Source organism: Rhinoderma darwinii, chromosome 1 (genome assembly GCF_050947455.1).
Source record: "Rhinoderma darwinii isolate aRhiDar2 chromosome 1, aRhiDar2.hap1, whole genome shotgun sequence".
NCBI classification, from domain to species: Eukaryota; Metazoa; Chordata; class Amphibia; order Anura; family Rhinodermatidae; genus Rhinoderma; species Rhinoderma darwinii.
The window spans coordinates 365,160,301-365,182,870 of record NC_134687.1 but is presented as its reverse complement, the minus strand read 5'-3'; the positions used below and the strand labels follow the sequence as shown (position 1 = coordinate 365,182,870).

At 46.4% G+C, this 22,570-nt stretch overlaps 1 protein-coding gene across 1 annotated transcript; it reads right to left on the bottom strand.

The window, feature by feature from the left end:
• Window positions 1-2,376: 2,376 nt before the first annotated feature.
• LOC142753644 (uncharacterized) lies at window positions 2,377-20,539 on the bottom strand. Its single transcript, XM_075860316.1, has 4 exons — window positions 20,346-20,539; window positions 19,988-20,141; window positions 19,653-19,872; window positions 2,377-2,451 (listed from the first exon to the last, which is right to left on the bottom strand). The coding sequence occupies exons 1-4, from the start codon at window positions 20,527-20,529 to the stop codon at window positions 2,377-2,379; spliced, it is 633 nt and encodes a 210-aa protein (XP_075716431.1). The 5' UTR covers window positions 20,530-20,539.
• Between the last annotated feature and the right edge of the window lie 2,031 nt (window positions 20,540-22,570).

The following is a 22,570-nucleotide window of genomic DNA, read 5'->3' as shown; positions in this document are numbered from 1 at the left end:
CATGGTGTTTCCTTCCATATCGTGTCTCCAAATTTGGTCAGGGATTTGCAGGGCCAGGTAAGGACGTCACTACCTGTCCAGCTTGATTAGATCCATTAGAACAGCTGACGCGTTTCATCCCTACACGGGATTTCCTCAGAGCCGTTTTGGCAAGTGTAATCAAGGGCATTGTATTTATAGTGTCCCAAACGTTTTTTATTGGTTCCTCCATTGCAGATATCAAGAGGCTTCATTTCATATATATAGACAAAATGTGTATAGATTCTTTGTACATTGTATTTATTCACAACTTATAATTCGTTCCAAAAAGAAAAACTTTTCTTTTACAGGTTATTCTGAACGAATAAACAAATAATTCATCTTATTATAAATCCATATCTATATAATATTCCATTTATTCGCGTAATAGCGGAGGATCAGTGGCACACCTTCAAAAGGAACTGAAATATTCCAAAGGTTCAAACATAAGTAGCGAAAGGTAAAGAACATTTTTGCGATAATGCTATCATTACAGATTATATATTTATTATTAACTAATAGTGGGACGGGCAAAGAATTAATTATCCTCCCCCAGTGGGACCATTCCAGACATACAGCCAAGATCTCATCTTTTATAGCGTCATGCACTATTGCGACTATATAGTCTCTCGGAGAGGGCAGAGAAACCAGGCCTCATGCCAAAAGGCAATGAAACCTGTGTCCCCACCCACTCCAAGAGTCCACAAATCCATAGCCAATAACCACAAGGAAAATTTCTTTAGTAAAACATTCTTGGTGCAAAGTTTTTATTATCATTCCATATAGGACAATCCTTTTTAATTTTGTGTTTCTCCACTAGTTATATAGAGTGCCTATTCCTAAGGACGTATAATTATTTCTCCTATCATAACATTTCATATGCAAATTTCTGATCACACGAGAAGTTTTTTTGGAACAAAAGTCAAATCTTCTCCATGTTCCAAAATCAAATCATTCCATATTCTTGAGGTACTTTATCCATTTATTTCAATTATTTTTATTATAATTTTAAAGTTTTTATTATCATCACATCCCAAAATTAGAGCCCTTACATAGGGATATCTAATATATACTGGAATCACCATTTATTTTAGGGAACTATAAAGGAAAAGGGGGGGAAAAAGAAGGGGAAAAAAGGCCCATATCTTGTCATCCTATGATATTGGGAAATCCTATAAAGAACAGGAATTTAATCATTCCATTTTCAATAATTGGGAGCAAGTGGAGACTGCTCAAGACGCTGGTAAAACAGCCATCCCAGAAGTGATCAACCCGCTCCCAACACTGTTTATTCAGAGGAACATATTGAATTTTATTTCGTTGTTAAGTCCCTTGGGACTTAAAGTCCCTAACGTATAAATCCACATAGTCTCCTTTTGTAGGAGTATGCGATTCCGATCGCCCCCTCTTCTATCTTCAAACAATTGATAGATTCCCATGAATTTCAAACCAACAGGTGACTGTTCATGGTGTGTCTTAAAATGTGCTGCAAGTGGGTTCTTTATTTCCCCTTTGGTAATGTCTCGGATGTGTTCATTTATGCGTATATGTAGCTCACGTTTTGTTTTCCCGATATATTGTTTCCCACAAGGACAAGTAACAGAATAAACCACCATCATCGAGCGACAATTGATAAAATTATAAACTTTAAATTCTTTTTTGTGTTCACTATCAAAAAAGGTATCTGATTTTGTTGCATACTTGCAACATCTACACGAGCCACACTTAAACATCCCCTTCGGGCGTTTTTGCAGCCATAGGTCCCTTTCTGGGGTATTTCTCTTGAATTCAGAACTAACCAGTTTATCCCTAAGTGTAGGTGCCCTTTTGGGGACCATACTAGGGATGTTCCCTACTATTGAATTAATCCTTTTGTCCAATGTTAAGTGTGGCCAGTTCTTTATCATAAGATTCCGCAATATATCCCAATGAGACCCAAATCTGGAAATGAATCGAACTCTATTGTCACCATTATCTCCCTTATTTCTCCTCATAATTTCCTCTCTACTTTGTCTAAGTGCTCTGTTGTATCCTTTTTTAATTAATTTTTTAGAATACCCCCTGTTAATAAAACGGGAGGATAGATCTTGAGCTTCATTTTTAAAGTTCTCAAAATCAGTGCAATTCCGACGAATTCGAAGGAACTCACTGATTGGGATCCCCCTAATTTGAGAAGGCAAATGATGGCTACTTGCTGCCAATAAGGTATTACCCGATGTGGGTTTTCTATACGTAGTTGTTTTAAGTCTATTTCCATGCCTATAAATATTGAGATCGAGAAAACTTATGGTGTTTTTACTGTGAGTAAACGTCAAAAGAATATTCAAATTATTAATATTAAGATCCCCAATGAATTCATTAAGAGAATCCAAAGACCCTTTCCAACAAAGCAGGATATCGTCCATATATCTGAGCCAGGTTGATGCACACTTCCTAAAGAGGGATTGGGAGTTACTGGCTATCAAGCTGGCTCTGCAGGAGTGGAGACACCTACTGGAAGGCGCAGCCCATCCTATCCTGGTCTTCACGGATCACAAGAACCTGACCTATCTACAGACGGCTCAGGGGTTGAATCCTCGTCAAGCTAGGTGGTCGTTGCTCTTTGCTCGGTTCCGGTTTGAACACCACTACCGACCTGCCAACAAGAATGAGAGGGAAGATGTATTGTCTAGGTCATTTGAAACAGAGGACACTGTGGAGTCCCCACAGAATACTATTGATCCTTCCTGCATCTTCTCTGTGAACCCTCTGCAAGTTAGAGACATTCCTCCGGGAAGGACTTTTGTATGTCTGGCAGACAGAGGAAGAATCCTTCGCTGTGGGTCACAGTTCCAAGCTGGCAGGTCACGCGGGTGCGCGTAAGACCCAAGATCTAATTGCCTGTCAGTTCTGGTGGCCCACGCTGCCCAAAGACGTCATGGACTTTGTCTCCTCATGTACGGTATGCGCAGCAAATAAAGTCACCCACTCCAGACCAGCTGGTCTGCTCCAAACACTGCCTGTGCCCGTTGCTCGCTGGCAGGATGTTGCAATGGGCAATTCCTCCCGGCAGCTTTGAAACACCCAGCTCCACTCTCCTTGTTCCTCTGTATCCCCCCTGCCATGCATAAAGTGTTGCTAAAGAGATTGTAAAGGGTTTGCCAGACACAGGTTCTGTGTCGACGCCCAGGGTTAATCAGCCTTCATCAGCTCCAAGGTCTGCTAGAGTGACGCGATCTGTTACCACTCAGGCTTGCAGGCTGAGGAGAGGGAGAACCTATCACAGCCTGGCCTGACGGTTCTAGCTCCCGCCCTTGGTCTATTTATACCCTCACTTGCAGCATGTTCCTTGCCTGTGATAATCTGGTTTCCTGGCTCTGCTATTCCTGCTATTTACCTGATTGACCGCTGTACTTATTGACCCTGGCTTGCCTGACTATTCTCCTGCTTTGTTTTGCTACTGCGTACTCTCCTGGTTTGATTCGGCTTGTTCACCACTGCCTGTTGCTCACGTTATTTCCGTGGGCAACTGCCCCTACTTCCCCCTTTGCTTCTGTGTGCCCTTGTCTTGTGTTCTCTGTCTTGCACTTACTGAGATTAGGGACCATCGCCCAGTTGTACGGCGTCGCCTAGGACGGGTCGTACGAGTAAGCAGGGACTGAGTTGCGGGTAGATTAGTGCTCACCTGTCGTCTCCCTACCCCGATTCATTACATAATCACAGGCCCTATACCTTTTCTTACCCTGGTCCCTGGCTCTACTATGGACCACCTTGAGGCTCTGGCTCAGCAAATGCAGGGTCTCTCCCTACAGGTCCAAGACCTGGCTCAGAGGTTCAACCAGCGTGATGCTACCCAGGTAGTACCCTTCACCTCACCTCTTGAACCCCACTTCAAGTTGCCTGACCGGTTCTCAGGGGACCAGAGGACTTTTTTCTCTTTTCGGGAGAGTTGTAGACTCTATTTCCGATTAAGACCCCACTCCTCAGGTTCTGAGAGCCAGCGAGTGAGTATAATTAGGTCCCTGCTCCACGACGGCCCCCAGGAATGGGCCTTCTCCTTGGCTCCTGACGCCCCTGAACTTTCTTCTGTTGGCCTTTTTTTTTCTGCTCTCGGGCTCATCTATGACGAGACTGACAAGACTGCCTTTACCGAGAGTCAGCTGGTGACCTTACGTCAGGGTAAGAGACCCGTTAAGGAGTACTGTTCTGACTTTAGGAAGTGGTGTGTAGCTTCTCGGTGGAATGACCCTGCCTTGAGGTGCCAGTTTAGTTTGGGTCTGTCGAACGCCCTTAAAGACCAGTTAGTTAGCTATCCCACCTCTGACTCTCTTAAACAGGTTATGGCTTTAGCGGTACGTCTTGACCGACGTCTCAGGGAACGACGACTTGAACGTTCTGGTGCCTTCACCTCTGGCTCCCGTATGATGGCTCCAGCGGTTCCGTTGCTTCGTGCTTCCACGGAGAACTCTGATGAACAGATGCAACTCGGGACCTCCGTGCCTCCCCAACAACATAGAGATTTCCGCAGGAAGAATGGTCTCTGCTTCTACTGTGGGGATGACAAGCATCAATTGAACTCCTGTCCCAGGCGCAAAAATAAGCAGCCAGAAAACTTTGATGCCTAAGTGACCATCGGGGAGGTCGCTTGGGCGCACAGGCATTTCCCGTTAACATGAAGCCTAATAAAATCTTGCTTCCCTTTCAGGTCTCTTTTGATTGAAAGTCTGCCACCGGCAGTGCCTTCATGGATTCAGGGTCTGCTGCTAATATTATGTCTGTGGAATTTGCCATGTCTCTAGCTATGCCACTAATTGATTTGCCTAAACCTGTCCCGGTAATGGGTATAGACTCCACTCCGCTTGCTAATGGTTATTTTATGCAGCATAGCCCTGTTTTTGAACTCATTGTTGGCTCCATTCATTTAGAGCAGTGTTCCCTGTTAGTTATGCAGGGGTTATCGTCTGATTTGATTTTAGGCCTCCCTTGGTTGCAGACACATAATCCCACTTTTAACTGGAATACTGGTGATCTTACTAAATGGAGTAATGAATGCATGACGTCATCTTTTTCTATTAATTTGGTTTCTCTCGCTGAGGAGCTGATCACTCTACCTGAGTTTATTCAGGACTTTGCGTATGTCTTTTCTAAAAAGGCCTCTGAAGAGTTACCTCCTCATAGAGAGTACGATTGCGCAATCGATTTGGTACCAGGAGCTAAGTTCCCTAAAGGTAGGATATTTAATCTCTCTTGTCCTGAATGTGAAGACATGAGAGAGTATATCCAGGAATGCCTGGCCAAGGGTTACAATCGCCCCTCTACTTCTCTGGTAGGTGCTGGCTTCTTCTTCGTGGGGAAAAAGGATGGTGGTCTTAGGCCGTACATCGATTACCGAAGTTTAAATAAGATCACTGTAAGGAACCAATATCCCCTTCCTTTGATTCCTGATCTCTTCAATCAGGTTCAGGGGGCCCAATGGTTCTCTAAGTTCAATCTTCGGGGGGCTTATAACCTTATCCAGATCAGAGAGGGGGATGAGTGGAAGACCGTTTAATACACCCGGAGGTCATTTCGATTTTAAGAGACTATCTGGAGGTATTTCTTGTAGTGTACCTTGATGATATACTTGTGTTTCCCAAGGACTGGTGCTCCCACATTGAGCATGTCAGGAAGGTGCTCCAGGCCCTTCGGAAAAACAAACTCTTTGCTAAAACCGAAAAATGTGTGTTTGGGGTGCAGGAGATACCATTTTTGGGTTAAATCCTCACTCCCAACGAATTCCGCATGGACCCTGCCAAGGTTAAGGCTGTGGCAGAATGGGTCCGACCTGCCTCCCTGAAGGCCTTACAGTGTTTCCTGGGGTTAGCTAATTATTACAGGAAATTTATTGCTAACTTCTCGGTCATCGCTAAGCCTCTTACGGACCTTACTCGTAAAGCTGCTGATCTCCTCCACTGGCCTCCGGAGGCGGTCCAGGCTTTTGAGATCCTTAAGAGGTGCTTTTTCCCAGTGCTGATTTAGCCCAACCAAATGGAGCCATTCATCGTGGAGTTTTACGCCTCCGAGGTGGGAGTGGGTGCTGTCTTGTCCCAGGGTACTAGGTCTCTCACCCATCTCCGTCCCTGTGCCTACTTCTCCAGGAAGTTCTCCTCCACTGAGAGTAACTATGACGTTGGCAACCGCAAACTCTTAGCCATTGAATGGGCATTTGAAGAGTGGCGCCACTTCCTGGAGGGGGCTAGGCACCAGGTAACGGTTCTTACTGACCACAAGAATCTGGTTTACCTAGAATCTCCCCGGAGGCTAAACCCGTGACAAGCTCGATGGGCGTTTTTTTTTCCGAGATTCAACTTTGTGGTTACCTATAGGGCTGGGTCAAAAAATATTAAAGCTGATGCTCTGTCGCGTAGGTTCATGGCCAGCCCTCCTCCTGATGAGGATCCCGCTTGTATTTTGCCCCCAGGTATAATCATATCCTCTTTGGATTCAGACTTAGCCTCCGAAATTGCGGCTGATCAAGGTTCTGCTCCTGAGAACCTTCCTGAGAACAAGCTGTTTGTTCCCCTGCAATTCCATCTAAGGTTGCTCAGGGAGAATCATGACTCCGCACTATCGGGCCATCCAGGCATCCTGGGTACCAAGCACCTCATTTCCAGAACCTATTAGTAGCCTGGGTTGCTTAAAGACGTTAAGGCCTACGTCGCCGATTGTGAAATTTGTGCTAGGTCCAAGACTCCCAGGTCCCGACCTGCGGACTTACTATGTTCTTTGTCCATTCCCCAGAGACCTTGGACCCATATCTCCATGGATTTTATCACCGGTCTGCCTCCATCAAAAGGGAAGTCGGTGGTGTGGGTTGTAATAGACCGCTTCAGTAAGATGTGCCACTTTGTACCCATCAAGAAACTACCCAATGCCAAGACGTTTGCTACCCTGTTTGTCAAACACATCCTGCGTCTCCATGGGGTTCCGGTCAATATTTTTTCTGACAGAGGGGTACAATTTGTTTCGTTGTTTTGGAGGGCTTTCTGTAAGAAGCTGGAGATTGATCTGTCCTTTTCCTCGGCCTTCCATCCTGAAACTAATGGCCAAACTGAGAGTACTAATCAGTCTCTAGAACAATACTTAAGGTGTTTTATCTCAGACTGTCAAAATGATTGGGTCTCCTTCATTCCCCTCGCCGAATGCTCCCTTAATAACCGGGTCAGTAACTCATCGGGGGCCTCCCCCTTCTTTTGCAATTTTGGGTTTAATCCACGGTTCTCCTCCGTTTCACCTGGTGGTTCCAACAATCCCGAGGTAGATGTCGTTCATCAGGAACTGTGCACAGTCTGGGCCCAGGTTCAGAAGAACCTTGAGGCGTCCCAGAGCATCCAAAAGATTAAAGACGTTCAACTAACCCCCTATTTGTTGTCGGGGATCTGGTGTGGCTGTCTTCTAAATATTTGCGCCTTAAAGTTCCGTCCAAGAAATTTGCTCCCCGGTATATAGGGCCGTACAAAATCGTTGAGGTTCTCAACCCTGTCTCCTTCTGGCTGGAATTACCCCCGTCTTTTCAGATACACAACGTGTTCCATGCCTCCCTCTTGAAAAGCTGCTCCCCGTCCTTGGCTACATCAAGGAAACCTCCGGTCCCTGTTCTCACTCCTGATGGGGTAGAATTCGAGGTAGCCAAGATTGCGGACAGCAGGATGGTCCAAGGCTCCCTCCAGTACCTGGTCCATTGCAGAGGATACGGGCCTGAGGAGAGGACTTGGGTACCCGCCCGGGATGTTCTCGCCGGTATATTTCTCAGGAAGTTCCATCTTCAGTTCCCCAACAAGCCAGGCCCACCTAGGAAGGGTCCAGTGGCCCCTCATAAAAGGGGGGTACTGTAAAGGGTTTGCCAAACACAGGTTCTGTGTCGACGCCCGGGGTTAATCAGCCTTCATCAGCTCCAAGGTCTGCTAGAGTGACGCGATCTGTTACCACTCAGGCTTGCAGGCTGAGGAGAGGGAGAACCTATCACAGCCTGGCCTGACGGTTCTAGCTCCCGCCCTTGGTCTATTTATACCCTCACTTGTGAGCATTTTTCTTGCCTGTGATTCTCTGGTTTCCTGGCTCTGCTATTCCTGCTATTTACCTGATTGACCGCTGTACTTATTGACCCTGGCTTGCCTGACTATTCTCCTGCTTTGTTTTGCTACAACGTACTCTCCTGGTTTGAGTCGGCTCGTTCACCACTGCCTGTTGCTCACGGTTTTTCCGTGGGCAACTGCCCCTACTTCCCCCTTTGCTTCTGTGTGCCCTTGTCTTTTGTTGTCTGTCTTGCACTTACTGAGCGTAGGGACCGTCGCCCAGTTGTACGCCGTCACTTAGGACGGGCCGTGCAAGTAGGCAGGGACTGAGTAGCGGGTAGATTAGGGCTCACCTGTCGTCTCCCTACCCCGATTCATTACAGAGATCATGTCTTCCGTAGGGGGCCATGAGTGCAGTGATATAATAGGTGAGTCCTTACAGCGATTAGCTGCATAGCTAAAAAAAACCTCTTCTGACTCATACTAACAATCTATACAATCTGTGAGTGCTGAGTACAAAGTCCAGTGTATTTTTATAATATGCAGCTTCACACTGCTCTCCCCTGTCTCCTGCTTGTAAGAGCTGACAGGGAAAAATCTATCACTAGCAGAAGGCAGAGGAGACAGACTGAGCTGCATCACATAGATATACAATGTATGTCTCAACAAGGGAAAAAAGAAAACAAGGACCGCACATCCACTTGCTATACTTGATCTATTGCGGTTCAGCAAAATAAAATGTACGTACATGTTCTTAGTAAACACTTTGATCAAACTGTATAATGCCTCATGCACACGACAGTTGTGCCACTCGGGCCATTTCTGACGGCATCCAAGTGGCACCGGATAGTCTTCACAGACCCATTCACTTTAGCGGGTGAATCGGGTCCGTGAAAAATTATCAGAGTCTCTGATTCGAGGAAAGATAGAACATGTTCTATCTTTCCTCGAATCACTGAAGGGACTCGGCCGGTCGTGTGCATGAGGCGTAAGCCCACTTGCCACTTCACGGCGACCTCTTTCAAGGGGGTCCCTATTCTACCAAGTGTGGTATCCTGTGGCAACCAATGCCACTGCAATACAGCACCTGTAGAGGGAGCAACCCAGGGGACCAACAGCACCCATGCTGCCAGTCTAAGACACCTTGGCTTTGGACCACGTCCCCCCACAGATACAGCACCACAAAAACAAAAAATTACCACACAATACCACAAAACAATGAACAGATGGAAAATGCTCACCTTTCTTTTTAGTCTCAGGGGCCAACTGAGAACAATTAGATAGGAACCCTTTTTATGCAATTTCCTGCTATTAAAAGCACCTGGACCAAATGGGGGTAGAGTGCTGGTTCCAGAAAAAAGAAAGACAGACTATATATATATATCCACAAGGGAGAAAAGAAATGATATACTTGATGTATTGTGGCTCAGCAAAATAAAATGTACGAACATGAGGTTCTTATTAAACATTTTGATCAAACTGTATAAGCCCACTTGCCAGTTCACGGCGACAATGTATGTCTGTAGCTAGGGGACTGCAGGGTCTGCGTTAGGGGGGGCAAACTGGGCAATTGCCCAGGGCCCTAATCCTCTTAGGGCCAAATGCCCGCAGCTGCTACGGGGCCCGAGGCGGCATAACATTTATGGGCCAGGCGGCATGGACTCCCTGATGCCCGGTGGCATTGCTAGCACCAGAGGGGGCCCCGATGCTAGCGACAGCCACATTCACTAGTATCTGCGTCCTCAGGATATACTATAGGCTGCAGGTCACATTAGGCCTGCAGCCTATAAGGCGCTGGGAAGACTCCCTGCATGGGCCGTTATGATGACGTCACTGCATCACGCTGATCTGCGCAAGTATCCTACCCGGAGGCTGTGCAGTGCTCCGTCCATCTTGGGAAAGGGGCAATGTAGGTACAATATGTTTTATTGGGGGGGCTGTGTGGCAGTATACACGGGGATTGCTGTGTAGCACTGTATACAGGGGGGTTGCTGTGTAGCACTATATACAATGGGGGCTGTGTAGCACTATAGACAAGGGAGGGGGGGGCCTTTGTGCCACTATATACAAGGGGGGCTGTATGGCACCATATACAAGGGGAGGCTGTGTGGTACTTTATACAAGGGGGTTTTGTGGCACTATATACAAGGGAGGGGGCTTTGTGGCACTATATACAAGGGGAGCTGTGTGCACTATATACAAGGGGGCTGTGTGGTACTTTATATGAGGAGCTGTGTGGCACTATATACAAGGGGGGCTGTGTGGCACTATATACAAGGGGTCTGTGTGACACTATATACAAGGGGGGCTGTGTGGCACTACACCAAGGGGGGCTGTGTGGCACGATTAGGGTTGCTGCATGGCACGATTTACAAGGGGAGGGCTGTGTGACGCTATCTACAGGGGGCTATGTGTGGCGCAATTTAGAGGGGTCTCTGTGTGCCGCTATCTACATGGGCTGTGTGGCACTATCTACTAAGGTGGACTGTGTGGCACTAAATACAAGAGAGGGGGCGTATGGCACTATATACAAGGGAGGGGTGCTGTGTAGCACTATACACAAGGGAGGGGGGCTGTATGGCAATATATACAAGGGGGCTGTGTGGCACTATATACAAGAGGGGGCTGTGTGGCACTATCTACTAAGGGGGGCCTGCGTGGCATTATCTACTAGGGGATTGTGTAGCACTATATACAAGGGATGAGATCTGCAGAGTTATTTACAGGGGGCTGTGTGTGACGCTATCTACAGGGGGCTATGTGTGGCACTATCTACAGGGGGGTGTAGTGGCACTATCTTCAGGGGGCACAGAGGGGGCATTATTTCTGTGGGGGCACAAAAGGGGCATTGTTACTGTGGAGGCATAAAGGGGGCACAGTTACTCATGGGGCACTTTTATTCTGTCGAGCACTGAGGGATCATTACTACTGTCTGGGGCACTGTAGATTATGAGTTTGTTTAGAGGATGGGATATAGGTGTGGAAGGTGCTGGAAAAGTGAGAAACCAACATGTCTGTGTGTAAAATTCTGCAGAAATGAGTCATGGCTGGAATAAGTCATCCCAGTGGTCTGGTAAGGATAGAGAAAAAAGGGGAAAGTGAACGACTCTAATCAGGGAAAACATCACCTGTGAGTTACTGGATATAAATGAGCTGTAATCACTTATATCGTCTACAGAGCTCCTGTGTATAATTGGCATCTACCACTATACGGTCACTACATGGTGGTCATATTGGTCGTTGTATAGTGATTTTTATTCAGTAACAGCATGGTGGTATTATTCAGTTACTATGTGGCTATAGTGTGGCAGTATTATTCAGTAACAGTATGGGGGTATTATTCAGTAACAGTATGGGGGTATTATTCAATCACTATGTGGTTATGGTGTGGAGGTATTATTCAGTAACAGTATGGGGGTATTATTCAGTCACTATGTGGTTATTATGTGGAGGTATTAATCAGTAACAGTATGGTGGTATTATTTAGTCACTATGTGCTTATGGTGTGGTGGTATTATTCTGTATCAGTATGGTGGTATTATTCAGTCACTATGTGGCTATAGTGTGGCAGTATTATTCAGTAACAGTATGGGGGTATTATTCAGTAACTGTATGGGGGTATTATTCAATCACTATGTGGTTATGGTGTGGAGATATTATTCAGTAACAGTATGGGGGTATTATTCAATCACTGCGTGGTTATGGTGTGTCGGTATTATTCCGTAACAGTATGGGGGTATTATTCAGTCACTATGTGGTTATGGTGTGGCGCTATTATTTGGACCTCATAATGTGTTATTATTGGTAATATTAGTCTTATAATAGTGAGTTGTGTTAAGTAACAATATGCAGGTAATATTTCATTTGGTATAGTGGTATGATTTAATAACTGTATATGTATATAGATAATTTTTTTGTGTGAGAGTGGGGACATATGCTTTCGGGGGCTTGCAACAATCCTGGATGCGCTCGAAATCAGTGATGCAGTTCTCTGAATTGATCGCATTATTGATACAGTAAGGGTGTGTTCACATCAGCGTTTTGTTTCCGTTGATGGGTTCCGTCAGACCTTTCCATCAGAGGAACCCATCAACTGAAACCATAGCTTCCGTTTGCATTACCATTGATTTCAATGGTAATGCTTTCTTTGCAAATGGTTTCTGATTGCCTCCGTTCCGTAAGGATTCAGTTTGTTTGGCGGAGTCAATAGTGCAGTCGACTGCGCTATTGTTTCTGCCACAAAAACTGAAACCTTACGGAACAGAGACAAACGGAAACCATTTGCAATGGAAGCATTACCATTGAAATAAATCGTAATGCAAACGGAAAGTTATGGCTTCCGTTCATGGGTTCCCCTGAGGGAAAGGTCAGACGGAAACCATCAACGGAACTCTGACGCAGATGTGAATAATTCAGAATTTGGGGCCCCACTTTTAACCCTTTGCCCAGGGTCACACTTTGTCTAAAACCGTCCCTGGTTCTATGTCACTGATCTATCACTTGTTGCGTTTAGATAGGACTCAGAGCAGAGCAAGTGCAGTGTGGTGAGATGCCACCCTCTCTGCAAAGCCAAAGGTATGATGGGAAATGTAGGCTGCATTAGCGGAACCATGTCAGATGGGAAGAAGGAACCAAGATGGCAGAAAACCCATAAATGGTACATCAACTAAAATAGGTATACACAGGAGCCTCTTAATCAGGGCCCGCGCCAGCAGCCGGCAAACCTAGGCAAGTGCCGGAACCACTACCCACTACCAAATTTGGGTACTTTAATGTAGTCTATCTGCATTCTCTGAAATGGGTAGTCAGGTTTTACAAGGTGTTTCATCTGTACCCTAGTCATTTTGCCTGAATTTTGCTTGGCACAAATCATGCACTGCTTGCACCGATGTGTTGCAAATTGTGAGAAGCATGGGGCAACCCAAATTTTACTTGTAATAGCAACCATTCGTCCTTTGAAAACATGAGATGGGAGATTAAATAAATTAGTAAAAAAAAATACAGAGCTGGAGGGGCACACAATCGACCATCCCCATGTTTCCAAACACCATTTTGTGGCTAATAACCTGTGTTACTCCATTTGATGTTTGTCTGGGGACCTGCCTATTTTTGCAAGGTTATGAGAGTGCCAATAGTCAGATTTTGTTTGTCTTTTGGGGACTCTTGGAGGAGTATACGAGCAGACCTTTTTGCCACTACATCTGCCCTGTTATTACCCATCTAAAAGGTTCTTTTGCTCGCTAATGTGCCTGGCATTTGATAACAGCTATGGCTCAAGGTAGCTTTATCTTTCCCAGCAGGTCATGTATGAGTTGTGCATGCTTCACAACCTTCCCACCAAAAGTTAAGAAACCTCTGTGTACTGAATGTTAGCTTTCAATTTCATTAGTGCATCTCTCCCAAGCAAACTGCAGGGAACAGATTCACTAAGGACAAAAGAAAGGGAGGTTCTAATTGGACATATATTTACAGAGGTCTCTACAGTTTCACTCAATGTAATGAGTGAAACTGTAGTGTCTACACCATGTTTTAGTTTTCAAATTTGGGGCTTCTGATCTCTTGAGAATACTACGGGCTGCTCAAGTGTCCACCAGGCACTCTACTGTATAATAACACATTTCAGAAAGGGTCAAATGGACATCGCACCCCTGCTTTCAGATATAACTGGTAACACTGGAAGCTCTCCTTGTCAATTATTCCCCTGTCTCTATTTCCTTGTGGACCGTTTCATCTGCAACAGGTCCCGACAAAGTAGGATTGTAACTCACTGCGATATTGTACTGTTCATTTACAAATCCATGTGGATTGTTCCGTGTTTTAGGGATTGATGAGAGGAATGTTCTCATTTCCCCAGGTGTCCATGGGCCATGTTGAGTGTTTCTTCTATCTGCCTCGCCATTTGTACCAGGTATTAGTTGTTGTCTGACAGGGTTAGGCCTCATGCACACGACCGTAAAAACTCCTGTTATTACGGGTCGTAATTACGACCCGTAATAACGGGCTCATAGACTTCTATTGGCGACGGGTGCCTTCCCGTTTTCTCACGGGAAGGTGCCCGTGCCGTTGAAAAAGATAGAACATGTCCTATTTCAGGCCGTAATAACGGCACGGACAGTCCATAGAAGTCTATGGAGCTCTCGTAATGACGGGTGGCTACATGTGTGCACCCGTCATTACGGCAGCGTTGCTAAGCGACGTCAGTAAATAGTCACTGTCCAGGGAGCTGAAAGAGTTAACTGATCGGCAGTAACTCTTTCAGCACCCTGGACAGTGACTACCGATCAGTATAAACCTGTAAAAAATAAAAATAAAAGACTTTCATACTTACCGACAACTTCCTGCTTCCTCCAGTCCGGTCTCCCGCCCGTTGCCTTGGTGACGCGTCCCTCTCGACATCCGGCCCGACGTACTGGATGACGTTTCAGGCCATGTGACCGCTGCAGCCAATCACAGGTCAATCACAGGCTGCAGCAGTCACATGGACTGCCGCGTCATCCAGGGATGTCGGGCTGGATGTGAAGAGAGGGACGCGTCACCAAGACAACGGCCGGGTAAGTATGAATTTCTTTAACTTTTATTACAGAAAAGGCTGTCCCTTCTCTCTATCCTGCACTGATAGAGAGAAGGGGCTGCCGATTAGTGCAGCGCTATTTTGCCGCCAAAAACGTGCCCGTAAATACGGGTGGAATACGGGTGACACCGGACCCATATTTACGGGCACGGGTCCGTAAATACTGGTGCAAAACAGGTGGAATACGTGTGACACCGGACCCGTATTTACGCCAGTATTTACGGGTGGGAAAAAATACGGTCGTGTGCATGAGGCCTAAGCAGAGGCCAGAAATGACAGTGGTTCCTTAGTAATCCTGTTCACTTCCTTTTGGTTTATATTAGGGGCGATCAGGTGCTCCCCCTGTACTCCGCACTAAACTTTTCCTCCCCCTGGGTTAGATACTTCCTCTCATGGGGTGGGGGTAGGGTGAGGACACATAAATTGAGGGGCAGTGGCTGTGACCTAGGGCTCAATATACACTGGGAGTTAACAGCTATATGTGCTATATGTGAGTGACAAGTAAGCAGTGGGGTACACCGCAGCTGAGATAGTGGGCATTTGAAGTGGACTTTTAGATCTAGCCCCTGTGTCCACTGTAGTACCCTGGGTGCTCGGGTCAGGGACCTCTAGGTCTGCTGCAGTGGATTCCACTAGATACATTGCTACTTGTTCTATGTTGGAAATTAACTCTCCCTCTTCCTCATCTTCAGGCTGCTTATCTTCACCTGACTGGCTAGTCCCTGTTTTAATGCTTACAGTGAATATACCTTGGGCTTTTTGTAGCTTTCTAAAAGACTCTATAATCTATTTACTCCAAGCTGCTTTCTCATTGTGTTCTCCTAGTGTGTTCCTGTTCCCTGAATTCCATACTATCTGGTCAAGCACTGTGTTGTGCCAAGTCGTGTCGTGCTGTATCCCACGTCTGACCTGCTTCACCTCGCCTGACGTCTACCTGCTGCCTAGTCCCAGCCGCGCCTGCCTTACTGCTGTCCGAGCTGCCACAGGTACCTATACGAACTATAGACATTGACCTGCGCCCTGTTGGCCAGCTGCCTTACCGCCGAGGCGGTACGGTCCAGTGGGTCCACAGACCCTTCGTGACAACTACATTCCTGCTGAACCCAAATCCCGGGACCATCTTTATTCCCATCCATCCCTTTTGCCATGCAGCCACACAGGGAGATCAGAGGTAAAGGGGCCCACTGCTACCTTAACCCCTTCACGACCAGCCCACGTAGATTAACGGGCTGCCGTGCTGGGCTTTTCTCCTGCAGCCCGTTAATTCACGTGGTGCCAGAACAGAGTGCACAGCGCTCTCCCTGTGCTCTGAATCTCTCAGCACACGCTGCTACTAGCAGCCTTAGGGTATGTTCACACGGCCTATTTACGGACGTAAATCGGGCGTTTTTGCCCCGAATTACGCCCGAAAATAGCGCCTCAATAGCGCTGACAAACATCTGCCCATTGAAAGCAATGGGCAGACGTTTGTCTGTTCACACGAGGAGTATATTTACGCGCCGCTGTCAAATGACGGCGCGTAAATAGACGCCCGCGTCAAAGAAGTGACCTGTCACTTCTTTGGCCGTAATTAGAGCCGTTATTCATTGACTCCAATGAATAGCAGCGCTAATTACGGCCGTAATCGACGCAGCGTTCAAGCGCCTGCACATGCCGGTACGGCTGAAATTACGGGGATGTTTTCAGGCTGAAACATCCCCGTAATTTCAGCCGTTACGGACCCCCGCCGTGTGAACATACCCTAAGGGTATGTTCACACGGCCAAATTTCAGACGTATACGAGGCGTATTATGCCTCGTTTTACGTCTGAAAATACGGCTCCAATACGTCGGCAAACATCTGCCCATTCATTTGAATGGGTTTGCCGACGTATTGTGCAGACGACCTGTTATTTACGCGTCGTCGTTTGACAGCTGTCAAACGACGACTCGTAAAAATACAGCCTCGTCAAAAGAAGTGCAGGACACTTCTTTCAGACGTTTTTGGAGCTGTTTTCTCATAGACTCCAATGAAAACAGCTCCAAAAACGGACGTAAAAAACGCAGCGAAAACGGCGCGAAAAACGCAGCGAAAAATGCGAGTTGGTAAAAAAACGTCTGAAAAGCAGGGTCTGTTTTCCCTTGAAAACAGCTCTGGATTTTCAGACGTTTTTGTTGACTACGTGTGAACATACCCTAAGTGCTGAGAGAAGACATCAGGACCGGATTGGTGTCGGTCCTGATGACGTGATCACCATGATAAAGCTATCATGGTGTTCACAGCAAAGTTTGTTGCAGCAGCAAAGTTTGTTGCAGCAACAAACTTTCGTGCTGTTTGTTACAATGTTTCTCCTCCCTCCCTGTCAGATCGTTCTGAGACAGTGGGGGAGAAGAAGCTGTGCCGAGCAGCTGCTGTGTGTCTCCTATAAAGACACACCGACTGTGAAAAACACACACAAATAACACCTCCACATAGTTTAGTGTAGGCAGCTAGCTATAGTTTAGGTAGATAGTACTCAGACTAGGACAATTAATTAGTTAATTAATCAATTAGGGCTTATAATGTGTGTGTGTGTATATATATATATATATATATATACACACACACATTATATAAATATATATCTATATAATTTTATATAGAGAGAGAGAGAGAGAGAGAGAGACAGATATATATCTGTCTCTATATATTTACATCTATAAAATTATATAGATATATATTTATATACTGTGTGTGTATATATATATATATATATATATATATACACATACACGTCTATATTATATATATATATATATATATATATATATATATATATATATATATATATACACAGACACACATGTAATATATATTATATATAGACATATATTTGAAATTTGTTAATACTAAAAACTAATAATTAGGGATGTTATATATCTATATCATCATATAGATATATACGTACATGTAATATATACGTATACACACATATACTTATATAAATCTCTTCATATATTTTACATATCTGTAAATTCTAAATACATTGATTCATTGTTAGGCTGGGTTCACACGACCTATTTTCAGACGTAAACGAGGCGTATTATGCCTCGTTTTACGTCTGAAAATAGGGCTACAATACGTCGGCAAACATCTGCCCATTCATTTGAATGGGTTTGCCGACGTACTGTGCAGACGACCTGTAATTTACGCGTCGTCGTTTGACAGCTGTCAAACGACGACGCGTAAATGGACTGCCTCGGCAAAGAAGTGCAGGACACTTCTTTGCCACGTAATTTGAGCTGTTCTTCATTGAACTCAATGAAGCACAGCTCAAGATTTACGAGCGTCTCAGACGGCTCGCAAATTGCGAGGAGGAGCATTTACGTGTGAAACGAGGCAGCTGTTAACAGTCTGTCTTTTCACACGTAAATGCCTCTCATCGTGTGAACATACCCTAAGGCCTCGTTTACACGAGCGTGTGCGTTTTGCGCGCGCAAAAAACGCTGCGTTTTGCGCGCGTTGGCATTGCGTTTTGCCTGCGTATACGCAGCGTTGTTGCGTTTTAAACGCGCGCATGACTAGCGTTTGCAACGCGCGTCAAAAACGCAGAGGAGATTCATGCCAGGCCAGCCTACAAATAGGCCAGCTGGCCCAACCCCTGCTTGCTGGGAGAAGCAGGTTTAGCACCTTAATCTCCGCCTCTGCCGAGCTCGTCGATGTGTGGAATATGGCTTTGCCATTAAGTCGCGCAGGTGGCGTGTCTTTGGGACGACAATGCAATTGTCCATGCAGAATGTGACACGTGTTATAGAATTGTGTGTCGGTCTGCATAACTTCTGCTGCATTAATGATGCTACCTTTGATGCAGCACATATACTTACAGATGCAGGCAGCAGCCTCAGTGTCCCGGTTATTCCTCTCGGCCGATCTCTCTCATCCCGCCCTCGCATGAGGGATACTTTGGCGGCATATTTGGAATGTCGATCTGGAGCCGCACCGTGGGTGCGTGATGACCTTTGAAGGGTTCTCTGTTGTTTGTCGGCTTACCTACACACGTCAGATGTGGGCTGGGGTTTTTATTTTTTCGTGGTTGTTGTTGGGTTAGGGACTTGCAAAACAAGAGGAGTCGCGGGCTGCGACCTTACATCTGTCTGGGTTTGAGCAGGACTTTATAAAGTTGGCAACCTTCTTTCTGGAGATAGAATGTTGTGTGGGCGAAAGTTTGGAAAGGCCAATTGCTAGTGTACATAGTTTGCCTCGGGGCCCATGACAGCACCTAAACGTCCGCACCTCTTGCAAACCATATCAAACCCCGAGTGATTACCTAAAACCTCATATGACGTGTGTATTCATTGGACCCAAATCCCAGAGGTGTGCGAGGGTATAGGCCAAGGAAATGTGGGCCAAACATTGTGTGGAGGGCTATCAATGAAAAACCACACGAAATATAACCATTCAACATTAAAGTTTTTAATACAGGGTTTTGCAAAAGCCCAAAAATGTTTCAACACACAAAAAACACCAACATGGTGTATAATATCGATCCAACACAAAAACAGGACGGCGAGTTGCCATCCCTGCACCCAAAAATAGTGTGGCGTCACTAATTCTGGCCTCCAACACACTTAAAGGTGTTGGTACTGGTGGCCCGGGGACGAATAGGCCTGCATTTCAGCACCACTATGCTGGACCTGGAGCTGTGTAGGTTGTTCCTCGGCAGCATAGTGGTGCTGATGTTGTCCGGGGTATGTTGGGCCAGGGAAGTGGGGAGCCATAGGGCGCATATACGGATGCGGGCGGTGCATCTGGGGGCCTGGGTGGAATGGGCCCGGCACCTGGGGCGTGGTGGCCGGCATGGCTGTACTGCGCCACTGTTCAATGGCCGTGAAGCACACGTGCGGATTGTGGGGCGGTCTGGAAGCGTCGATCAACGTCACGATCGACGCTTGCAGACGGCCCATACGGTCCATGGGGACCAGCCGGAGGAGGGGAACGATGCTTCGGCCAAAGGCGTCGTTCCCGTCCTCATCAGCGGCTCGCCGTAGATAGTCCAGGACACGGGCATCTACTTGCCCCGCTGCGGAGGCCTGTTGAGCACGGGCCCGGCGAGTGCGGGCACGCACGGGGCGCTCCTCTGCGGGAGAGGCGACGGCCCGTGCGGACTGGCCAGGGGCGGGCTCCAGGGGTGTCGGCTCTGGGCTAGGGGGCAGGACAGGGGCAGCAGGAGGTTCCGGCCGAGACTCGCCCACGTCTGTCTCTTCTGCGGTATCCTCCAAATTGTCTGTGGTTCTAGAAAGAGGAAATTACGTTAGAACAGAATATATAACAATGCCTACAACAACACGATGGCAAACAGGACATGGGCGAACACACATTAGACACATGCAATGGCAGAAACTCTTACGTGCGCATCTCCATGATGTCCTTCAAGAACATCAGCTGTTGGGTATACATATACGGTCGCTTGCGAGATGCCCCATCCCCGCTGCGTCCCCTTTCACCCATTTCACGCCGGAATTGGTCACGGCAGCTCCGCCACCGTGTTTTGATCTCTTGGACTGTTGGAGTTAAAAAACAGATATCATGCCATCAGACCTATGACCTCTCACTTTAAATTAAGGGCCCTGCACTGCCAATTACGTGGTACACGGTGATGCGCCTGCTCCACAAAAGTTTCTCGTGAAAATGCGCAGAAGACACATACAGGGCCCCAGTTCTTCAAAAGGGATGTCATGCTTTGGCAGAAAATGCCTGGTACTCACCCAACCGACTGCGGTCACGGGTTCGGCCACTCTCCCACTCCTGGCCAAACAGCTCCTTTGCCACCTCCTCCCAGGCGTCCTCCTTGGCCGTCCGGTTGTGGTACGCCTCCGAGCGAGTGTCCCAAATTTCGGGGTGTCCCTGGACCAGGACGAGGAGGCGCTCCACGTCCATCCCACGCGGCATGGCAGCAGATGTTGACAGTGGAAGATACCTGCACAGTCTCCAGTCACTAGCCCTGCCCACTCGCAGTGCAAACTCAAGCACTTCCTGGTTTTTGTTTGCTTTGTCCAGCTTTATAGACTGTTTTTCATGGACATAACAAGTGATGCGTGATTTTCGCGCATGCAACGCAGGAGCGTCCGTGTGGCATGCGTTGTTTTCACGCACCCATTGACTTCAATGGGTGCGTGATGCGCGAAAAACGCACGATTTTAGAACATGTCGTGAGTTTTACGCAACGCACGCGCACTGCGCAAAATTCACGCATCGTCTAAACAGCCCCATAGACTATTATAGGTGCGTACGACACGCGTGAAAAGCACGCGCGTCGCACGCGCGTATAATACGCTCGTGTAAACGAGGCCTAAAGGGTAAGTTCACACGGCCTATTTACGGACGTAAATCGGGCGTTTTTGCCCCGAATTACGCCCGAAAATAGCGCCTCAATAGCGCTGACAAACATCTGCCCATTGAAAGCAATGGGCAGACGTTTATCTGTTCACACGAGGCGTATATTTACGCGCCGCTGTCAAATAACGGCGCGTAAATAGACGCCCGCGTAGAAGAAGTGACCTGTCACTTCTTTGGCCGTAATTGGAGCCGCTATTCATTGACTCCAATGAATAGCAGCGCTAATTACGGCCGTAATTGACGCGGCGTTCAAGCGCCTGCACATGCCGGTACGGCTGAAATTACGGGGATGTTTTCAGGCTGAAACATCCCCGTAATTTCAGCCGTTACGGACCCCCGCCATGTGAACATACCCTTAGGCTGTGTTCACACGGAATGTTTTGCAGGAGGAAAATTCCTCCCGCAAAAACTGCTCCGGACGTTTTTTGCACAGTGGTTTGCCAAAAACTCGTCAAAACACTCGTTGAGGTGTTTTTTTTACCCTTCTGACTGATTGAAATGGGGTTTTGGAGGCGGAAACCGCCTCAAGATAGGTCATGTCGCTTCTTTTTACCGCAATGCGTTTTTTTTGCTCACGGTAAAAAAGCTCATCCAACTCCCATTGAAATCAATGGGAGACATTTTTGGGCGGTTTTTGACGAGTTTTGCGGAGCGGTTTCCGCGCCGAAAAACTTGTAAAAAAAACTCTGTGTGAACAGGGCCTTAGGGTTGTTCATAAATTTATTGATCAATGGATTAGTGGACTTTTTCTTTGTTACTTTTATTAAAACTGTTACAAAAAATAAGTTTAAAAAAAAATCCGTAAAAAATGGCACGCAAGTTATATACCACTTAAGAGGCATTTGCTCTCTTGGATTCTGATAGTGAATGGGGTCACTTTTGGGGGGTTTCTGCTGTTTTTTTCCCTCGAGGGCGTTGCAAATGGAACATGGCACCGAAAACCATTATAGCAAAATTTGAGCTCCAAACCCCAAATGGCGCTCCTTCCCTTCTGAGGGCTGTAATGTGTTCAAATATAAGTTTATGACCACATATGGGGTATTGCCGTAATCAGGATAAATTTCTTTACAAATGTTGGGGTTCTTTTTCTCCTTTATTCCTTGCAAAAATTAAAAAATGTCTATGTTTCTTCAGAAGAAATGTAGATTTTCATTTTCACAGACTAACGCCAATAAATTCAGCAAAAAACCTGTGGGGTTAAAATGCTCACTATACAACTAGATAAATTCCTTGAGGGGTCTAGTTTCCAAAATGGGGTCACTTTTTGGGGGTTTCCACAGTTTATGCACCACAAGACCTCTTCAAACCTGACATGGAGCCTAAAATATATTGTAATAAAAAGGAGGCCTCAAAATCCACTAGGTGCTACTTTGCTTCTGAGGCCGGTGTTTCAGTCCAGTAGGACACTAGGGCCACATGTGGGATATTTCTAAATACTGCAGAATCTGGGCAATAAGCATTGAGTTGCGTTTCTCTGGTAAAACCTTCTGTGTTACAGAATTTTTTCTATTACAAATGAATTTCTGCAAAAACAATTACATTTGTAAATTTCTCCTCTACTTTGCTTTAGTTCCTGTGAAATGTCTAAAGGGTT

Bases quoted from the DNA above. Each gene is read 5' to 3' on its own strand.
- LOC142753644 (XM_075860316.1), bottom strand. From the start codon at position 20,529: ATGCCGCGTGGGATGGACGTGGAGCGCCTCCTCGTCCTGGTCCAGGGA. The intron at 20,142-20,345 runs GTGAGTACCAGG...TAACTCCAACAG, and splicing joins CCGTGACCGCAGTCGGTTGG to TCCAAGAGATCAAAACACGG. The intron at 2,452-19,652 runs GTAGATGCCCGT...ATCCCTCTTTAG, and splicing joins AGGCCTCCGCAGCGGGGCAA to GAAGTGTGCATCAACCTGGC.